At 43.9% G+C, this 8,640-nt stretch overlaps 1 protein-coding gene across 1 annotated transcript in view; it reads left to right on the forward strand.

The window, feature by feature from the left end:
• CMTR1 (cap methyltransferase 1) overlaps positions 1 to 8,640 on the forward strand; it is a 28,316-nt gene that overhangs the window by 12,543 nt on the left and 7,133 nt on the right. The window contains exons 9-19 of the mRNA XM_009331072.1: positions 555 to 673; positions 925 to 1,021; positions 2,564 to 2,696; positions 3,253 to 3,432; positions 3,848 to 3,904; positions 4,888 to 4,945; positions 5,600 to 5,668; positions 5,843 to 5,974; positions 6,468 to 6,590; positions 7,298 to 7,389; positions 8,024 to 8,092. Coding sequence (XP_009329347.1) covers positions 555 to 673; positions 925 to 1,021; positions 2,564 to 2,696; positions 3,253 to 3,432; positions 3,848 to 3,904; positions 4,888 to 4,945; positions 5,600 to 5,668; positions 5,843 to 5,974; positions 6,468 to 6,590; positions 7,298 to 7,389; positions 8,024 to 8,092 — 1,129 coding nt within the window. The remainder of the gene's footprint in view (positions 1 to 554; positions 674 to 924; positions 1,022 to 2,563; positions 2,697 to 3,252; positions 3,433 to 3,847; positions 3,905 to 4,887; positions 4,946 to 5,599; positions 5,669 to 5,842; positions 5,975 to 6,467; positions 6,591 to 7,297; positions 7,390 to 8,023; positions 8,093 to 8,640) is intronic.

The raw sequence follows: 8,640 nt of genomic DNA on the forward strand, positions 1-8,640 counted from the left end.
GCAGGGTTTTTTTGGGGTTACTTTTTTAAATTCCAGATTACATCGTGTTTGGAAATAGAGTATTGTGTTTCTTTGGAATGATTTGAGTTCCTAGTAGAAGGTTGCCAATGCACAATGTAAATAATTTTGCCTTGTCTGTAAAAACATGTTATTAACAGGTGAGCTGTGCAGTGAGATTGAACGTTACATTTTTAGTAGGTTCAGCTATGTGTCATTCCTACTTGGATGAGAATATTAGGTGGTCATGTAGTCAGCTCTCATCTCGGGGAGGGCAGTGAATGATTTGTCTTTTGCTGAGGTTAATGTACAACTTGTCATTTGAGCATGGTTATTGTATGGCCTTGTTGAGTCCTGACCACACAATCTGAATAATTTTCCTAAATTAACAAGCATCTTCAGTGGTGAACAAGGGAATGTGTTAATGCTTATTCGCCTGCCCAGGTCTGTGTAATTTCTGACTAAATGTTGATTGAATACAATAGATCACCTGCACATACTGATGTTTTGTCTGTACTTGCAAATGTGTTAGTAATTGTCTCCTCTTCTCCCCTTAGGAGAGGGAGGGATTGATGGAGATGGAGACATCACTCGCCCAGAGAACATTACTGCTTTCCGGAATTTTGTTTTGGACAATACTGATCACAAGGGAGTGCATTTCTTAATGGCTGATGGGGTTGGTCCATTTCTTTTTCTTCCTGCGCTAATGACCAAAACTGATACCTCAGTCTGCATATAGTAGGATATTTGACGTGTCCGTAGTTACAATGTGAAATTCTTCAAGGCTTGCCATTAAAATTCCTGGTGGCAGTGTTTTTTGCCTTAAAGAAACAGAAATTACCATGATTCCATGATTTAGCTGTACAGAATCCTTTGCTTGACCATCAGATTTGTGGAGATACTAATCATATGCTATGTGCTTTGCAGGGTTTCTCAGTGGAGGGTCAGGAGAATCTGCAAGAAATCCTAAGCAAACAGCTCATGCTTTGCCAGTTCCTTACAGCACTGTCTGTTGTCCGGACAGGTATGTTTTATCCATTGATCTTCTTCCTCCTTCTCGAAGGTGTGGGTGGCATTGCGGAAGGATGCTATACAATTTTTATTAACATGCCACGAAGTCTGCTCTGCAGTGAGGCTAAGTTGCACAGAATTGAGTGTGTACACATACATCCCGAGATGGTTGTCACAAAGCTAAGAGAAGTGGCGCAGAAAAATAAGATTATCTGTATCTGTTTTGCTTTTAATTAAAAGCATGAGGTAAAATGCATTATTTTAAAGCTCTTACAATGTGTTATATTATGTAGCTGTCTTGGGCTAAGGTCACTAGTGTCATAACTGGACAGTATATCTGAGTTATATGTCACTAGCTGGACCAATGGCTTCCTGAATATTCTAGCAGGATGGTTGGAACAGAGTGGTATTTATCCAGTTCATCCTTCCCTCTGACTTGTGGCTTTTCTCCTTTAAATCTGCCCTCTCTGTGATCAGAATAAGATGATGTGATCAGAATAAGATGAAAGGGCCTGATGCAACAGGACAAGGGGGAATGGCTTTAAACTAAGAGAGATAGATTTAGACTAGACATAAGGAAGAAATTTTTTACAGTGAGGGTGGTGAAGCACTGGCACAGGTTGCCCAGAGAGGTGGTGGATGCCCCACCCCTGGAAACATTCAAGGTCAGGTTGGAGGGGGCTCTGAGCAACCTGATCTAGTTGAAGATGTCCCTGCCCACGGCAGGGGGGTTGGACTAGATGACCTTTCAGAGGTCCCTTCCAACCCAAACTATTCTATGATTCTATGTCTCACATTGTCTTAGCTGTACCTCATCGTTGCCAAATGATGGACACTACAGCTCTGTCTGGTTTTGATGGCTCCTCTCTTTTGCTGAGTTTAGTTAGCATTTGGCACTGACGCAAAAGATAAAAATGCTCATTATGTTATCATTTGTCTTGTGCCCTGTGTTTAGAAGTACCTGAGGCAATGATCTACTTAGCAGTAGTCTCAAATGTGATATGGTAAAAGGAGCAATCTGCTTTAAGTCTTTCCTGTCTGGGTAGATAATAGCTCTGTAAAACTGACTGCTTTTTGCTTGGGGAAATTGGGAATCTTGTTTGAAGGCAAGGGGCGACACAGACTCCTTTCTAGATGGCGAGTTATTCTGTTTAGGTAACATCTGTTAGTTTTCTCCTCCAGCCTGAGATTTCTTGTTGCACGTATCAGAGCTCCTCTTCTGTTGAGGCTTTTGCATAGCATGCTGCCATGCCATAGGGCACATTTTGGGCCTGGAAGGGCAGGATGGGTGATGGATAGAAGGTTTGCTCATGAGACAGCATGCATACTGATTTGATCCTGGTCAGGGAAATGCTTCTCTCTTTGCTGCAGGGATATGGGGAAGACGGTTTGTGGAGTCTCACTGGCCCACTTCATGAACGTGTTTTAGATGCTGTTTAATTGTACAAAACCACTCTTTACCAGTTCTGCAGAAGAGAAAGTTATTGAGGTGCCTGGTATCTCCTTGTTTCCTTATAGTCTGCTGGTATCGGTGTGCTTCCTCTCTTTTTTCCAGGAGGACATTTTGTATGCAAAACCTTTGACCTGTTTACTCCATTCAGCGTGGGACTTGTTTATTTGCTGTATTGCTGCTTTGAGCGAGTGTGCATCTTTAAACCTGTGACAAGCCGCCCTGCTAACTCTGAGAGGTGAGAATTCTTGAGCATGAGGGGACTACTAAAGAAACTCTGTCCTCTAAATACAGTGATAGATGGATTTGGGCAAGTCTAGTGGAAGCTCTGTGACCTGCCTCAGTTGGCAACTGTCTTGGAGGAAGAAACATTTTAGATGCTTAGCAAATTATGATGTTTGACAGTAAAGATGATATTTGCCAAATTACAATTCTGGGGAGAAAGCAGTGGAACTAAATATATAACAAATTCTGTTTTGCATGAAACAACTACAGTTCCAATGAAGCTAGAGCATATTATGTGTGTTACGATTGTACCTGTCAAGTTTAGCAGAATTGATTTACTACTTGAGGGAGATCTGTGGGGTTTTTCAATAGGGTTGAGTTTCCCAGTCTTTCCAGAGCGTAGAAAAGGTATAATGACTTTGTGATAGGTGAGATTGCACCTTCCTACGGATACCCAGGAGGAAAGAATTCCTGGGATTTGGGAAACTGTCCCGATAATGGGAGTGTGGCAGGGAAGTTGGCTATGTGGAAGAACTGAGCCCACGTGATCTCTCTGCCTTGCTCTGCAGGTATGTGATATGCAAAGGATTAAAGCTAGGGATTGATGACGTGCGGGACTATCTCTTCATGGTGAACATCAGACTCAACCAGCTGCGCAACTCTGATGTGGATGTGAATCTTGTTGTCCCATTGAATGTGATCAAAGGCGACCAGGATTTCTGTGATTACATTGTCCAGTCCAATGAAAAGTGAGTGCCCATGGGCAATGAGGGCTGCTGGCTGTAGGCAGGTTAACCAACATGGCTTTCAGTTGTAGCTTCTTGCACTCGTGGAGGTACTTGTTGATGCTGCTACACTGGCTCTGCTTTTGCTCCCTGAGAGGCTTAGCAGAGCAGAGGGACCCTGTGCAGAGAGAAATGCTGTATACTGTTAGTGACTGTTTGGCCTTTGAGTACTGTGCAGAAAGGAAAGGAGGCTACTGCCTAGTTCTTTCCAATGGTCTTGCTGTCACTTTGAATCATGTTGGCAATGATCCATCACTGCTTTGAGGATCAGACTGGCTTCCCCCTGTTGTCCCAGCACTCTTCCTTGTTTTGAACAGTAGAACAATCTTGAACAGAACAACAACCTTGCTCCCTGACTGAAACTTGTCCTCTCTTTCAGCCACTGCAAAGTTCAGATAAAGGCGCTAGCCAAAATTCGTGCCTTTGTTCAAGACACGTGAGTATATTCCTCTGGCTTTTGGTGAGGACTGAATTAACCTAGTAGAAATGAATTGCTTTGCCCTTCTTTAATGATTTGATTGCCCTCTTGATTTGAGCTGGTACTTGGCTTGGCCTTTGGAGCCAGGAAAGTGAATAGTGCTTTTGGGTAGCTCAGTTTGTGTCTTTGAGTTGTTTGCAGAAACGTGTGGGTGGCTGGAGGAGTCCTGAAAGTTGATGGTCTATTATCACCCTTGTTGAGAAGGCTTGCATGCATTGCATGATTTCCGATTACCATAAGTGGGCCTGCTTCTTAGCAGGAAAGTAAGCAGAAAAGTAACTCCCAGCTGGTATGTTCAATTCTACAGTAACCATCTAAGTTGAGTGTGGTTCATAGGTCTTCATTTTCCAGGGGCAATTCAAAGCATCTAAGTTACATACCTAGACTTACCTAAAGCTTATGACGTGAATTTCTTGCATAAAACTAAAGCCATTGCAATGTATAGCTGTTTCCCTGGCATGACTTTTCTGTTCAGGTGTCATTCACAGAGAATACGTAGTAGAAAGTTGAGTGAGTCTGGTAGCCAGGAATTATCTGAGAGTTAATCCTAACACTGGCACTGTTTTTTGTGTGGCCTTCAGCAAGTCTTCATTGCTATTTGTAAATAGGGCTACGTACCCAGCTTTTGGAGATTAGCGTAAGTTCATACTAATACATAACTCCTTGAAAATATTGATGCCTGGTGGTACTTTCATGGGATGGAGTGTTGGCTGCTAATCAGTAGTGCAGTCCATGAAACAAAGCTAAACACGGGGATTGGAAATGGGTGGAGGGTGGGGAGGGAAGGCAGCATCCTCTTTTGTGTAACCTGTTGAGGAGCAGAGCATGTTTGTCATTACCAAACCAGATGCTGAAAGATGCAAGTTTTATAGGGCTGGGATATGTAATGCTGCAAGAGCAAGGAGGTTTCACCATCTTAACAGTCTGCTGTCTTTCTCTAGGACGCTGATTGAGCCACGGCAGGCTGAAATCCGAAAGGAGTGTCTCCAGCTATGGGGGGTAAGTAAGCTGCCAAGCAAGGAGGTCGTGAAGGTGTCATTGCTGTGGTGAAACAAGAATGGAGCTGCAGTACTGATAGGACTTTGTAGCCAGAGGTTTAATACGTTGTCTTGTGGGAAAGTCAGAGACAATTTCAAGCTGTTTATGTAAGCAAACAGGATGTTCCTGATTCATTATGTGTATGGCTTAACTGCGCAGGCTTCTTTGCCGCAGTTGAGAATATTTCATTGTACACAGAGTGAACTCAGCACCTAGTTCCCAAGCAGCAGAGCTCTCCAAAAGGTCGTTTTATGAGTCTGCAGTTTCGCTTTCCTGAGCTTTTGACTGCGGTGGGGCCATAGGTATGACAGTCTGTTTCACAGGCTAATTATGTGTCTTTGATGAAACAGTATTTCGTTGAAACATGCATGAAATCAAAGATTTAGCCTGAAACTTTCTGAAGTTGCCTGTTGTTTCCTGTGAGACGTGGTATGCCTACATTAAATTTGCAAAACACGAGACCTTTTATTTGCCAGATGACCTCTCCAGCAACTGGAATCCCAAGAGCAGGAGTTTCAGGGGGCAGGATGTTCTGTCATGTATTGAAACCAGAAAGGTTCCTGTGAACGTGCCAAAGAACAACACTTATAATCAATCGTTTGGATATGTTTTCAGATTCCTGATCAGGCTCGTGTTGCTCCTTCATCTTCAGATCCCAAGTCCAAGTTCTTTGAGCTGATCCAGGTGAGACCTTACCCAGAAACTTGTTCTGAGTCCTTTCATACAAATAGAACTTTTCCCCATAGGAATTAAGAGATGAAGAAGCTAGTCCCAGATTATCATTTCATGTAGAAGTTGCATTTACCTACCTGTTGATGTATTGTGTCTAATTTGCCTTTTCCATACTTTGCTTTCTAGGGCACGGACATTGATACCTTCAGTTACAAACCCACTCCTCTGAATTCCAGTACGCTAGAGAAAATCCGCCAAGTGTTAGATTACCGGTGTATGGTGTCTGGAAGTGAGCAGAAGTTCCTCTTGGGGCTAGGGGTAAGTGCTGAGAACAGTCTGGGAGTTTTGCTAGTTCATTTCAATGCCTTGCAGTTCCATTCCATCCTCTCCTGTCCTCAAAGGCCAGAAAGGATCCCCATCAGCAGTCCCTGAGACTGCTAGTTATTTTATGTTTCTTTCTCCTGACTTCGCTGCTTTTCACACTAATTAACCCTGTTTTTGTAATCGCAGCCTACACAGAGACCTGTACTCTTGCTAGTGTCTCTAATTATCTTCACTGTCCTTTTAAAGGTGTTCTATTTCTGGTTCTTTGTGTGGGTATGAAAAGTAACTGGCAGATGAGAATCAGTGTTTTTGTTCCTTTGCTGTAGAGATTTAGGTTCTTCCTTAAAACTTCTGACAAAGAAACTGCTTGTGACAGCCCAGGACAAAAAGATTCTCTGAGGGCTGCTCTACAGTTAGTCAGAGGTCTCTCCTCCACCCCTACCCTCGTGAAGCTTTGGCTGAATCTGACTCTGCCTTCTACACACAGAAATCGCAGATCTACACCTGGGATGGTCGCCAGTCAGATCGCTGGACAAAGCTGGATTTGAAAACTGAGCTGCCACGAGATACCCTTCTCTCTGTGGAGATTGTTCATGAGCTGAAAGGAGAGGTAGGAGGCTATTCTCTCCCTTACCAAGCGGCTGCAAATATAATGAGCAGTTTCGCCTGTTCTCTGTAAGATACTGCAGAATAAATGTTCCATCTGTGCCAGGTGCAAGCTTTTTGTATATGATCTTTAGAGAAACTATTTTGGATTAAATTCCTTCTTTCTGCCCAGTGCTAGAGATAGGAGCTTTTAACATTCTTTTGAAAACACTTTGGACCTGACATGCTGCTGTTGTCCTGTGTGCAGCAGCAGATGACATTGCCAACATGACCTAATGTGTTCTGTGGCTCTTTGGGTACATAACTGCTCAGTAGTCATTGCAGACCTTGGGGAAAAGATTCTCGTGGTATATTCACAGCTTAAAGTATTGCTGCCTGGGAGTTTGGCTGTCCTCTGGCACCTCAGATGAGGATGCTGTAGTGCACTGGGCTTTGTGCTGTGGTACCTGATAAGGCACAGAGAGCTGGTGATGGCACCTGTAGTCCTGCCCTTTCTCCTTCCCCTGAGACAGAACTGTGTAGTTGAGATACACCAGTTCTTGGAGGATGGCACGTTACTGTGCAATGGGCAGCAGGGAATTTGTGTGCTTCCAATATCTGGAAAGGCGCTTTCTTGCTAGAAGAGAATGATGTCCTGTCAAAAAAACAGGCTATAAGTCAAAGCTGAAATAGCACAGTCTGAGTAGAAAGTCTCTGTATTGCTCTCCTTAGGGGAAAGCCCAGCGAAAAATCAGTGCCATCCACATCCTTGATGTCTTGGTGCTGAATGGCAATGACGTTCGAAAGCAGCATTTCAACCAGAGGTATGTAGGATCTGGAGAAGCTTTTTTCTTGTACATGAGTAGGAGTGATTGGGAAACAGCGTTTGCACTAAAAGCAGAATGCTGAGCACAGGGAGACAAGTGCATTCAGCTGAAACGCTGCTATAACGATGAACTGTGAATGAACCTGCTCTGAAGTGAAGTGTGTATAGCCTTTTCCAACTGTACCTTCTCTGTGCATGAGGGCAGGTCTAGCTCCTTTCTTAGTCCGGGGTGAGCCAGGCACAGTCTGCGTAAACTGAGCATCCTGGGAATATGAATGAGCATAGCTGACAACTGGCTGAGGGAGAAGGAACGAGCCCCTCCGTTTCCTTCCTCAGGGGCATGATATCTCTACCAGTCCTGCTCTCCTGCTGATACATCAATGTGTTCAGCAGCATGTGGGCTTGTAGAGGAGGCTATGGGGACCCATTCCTAATGGATAATAGCCAGTATCACCGGGCACCGAACTGGGAGGGCAGGGTGAAAAAAGTGTTGCTCAGTACCCGTTTGGCTAGTAGTGGAGGCAGTCTGCAGGTACTGAAGTGTCTAATCAGTTATTCTGCTGAAACTGTTACCTATCTGCTGTGCCAAAGATCTTGCTAAATTGCTGGATTCTCCTTCCATTTTCATTCAGGATTCAGCTGGCGGAGAAGTTTGTCAAAGCTGTTTCTAAACCTAGCCGGCCAGATATGAACCCCATCCGGTGAGTGATGACTCCTTCCCTCAGCCTGGCGTGCTTTGGTTTCAGTGTGTTGGAGGATGAAGATAAGGAGCTGAAGGAGTGTTAAATTTCAAGCTGAAATTCATAGTTCTGTTTTGTTCAATGGAAAGAGGCTAAAAGCCCTTTAAATATCTAAGATAAAAGGTTGATAGTGGGGAAGTTGTGCCCTCCTTTCACATATCGGACAGTCATGTTTTCATCATAGGTGGATTGGCTGCTGCAGATTTCAAATATGTGCTATAGTAGGTCTAGCACCCAGTTAGCTTAATCATTGCAAAGACTTCTATGTCCTTGTCTGCCCTGAAGGGTCAGCAGCAGTGCAGAGATGCTGACTGTTAGTAGATAAATGAAGTGCTGACCAGCAGTTGCAATCTCCAAATGGTTTAGCCTGAGGCTTAAGTTACGATCCCAAGAAAGTTCCTGACAAAGGGCTTCAGCTTTGCTTGCCTCCTGACCTTCCATTTCATTAATTCTCATATGGTGGAGCATAAGAGCATCATTGTGCCGCGATGTTGTGAGAGAAGCTGGAG

This window comes from Pygoscelis adeliae, unplaced genomic scaffold (assembly GCF_000699105.1).
Source record: "Pygoscelis adeliae isolate BGI_AS28 unplaced genomic scaffold, ASM69910v1 Scaffold218, whole genome shotgun sequence".
NCBI lineage: Eukaryota > Metazoa > Chordata > Aves > Sphenisciformes > Spheniscidae > Pygoscelis > Pygoscelis adeliae.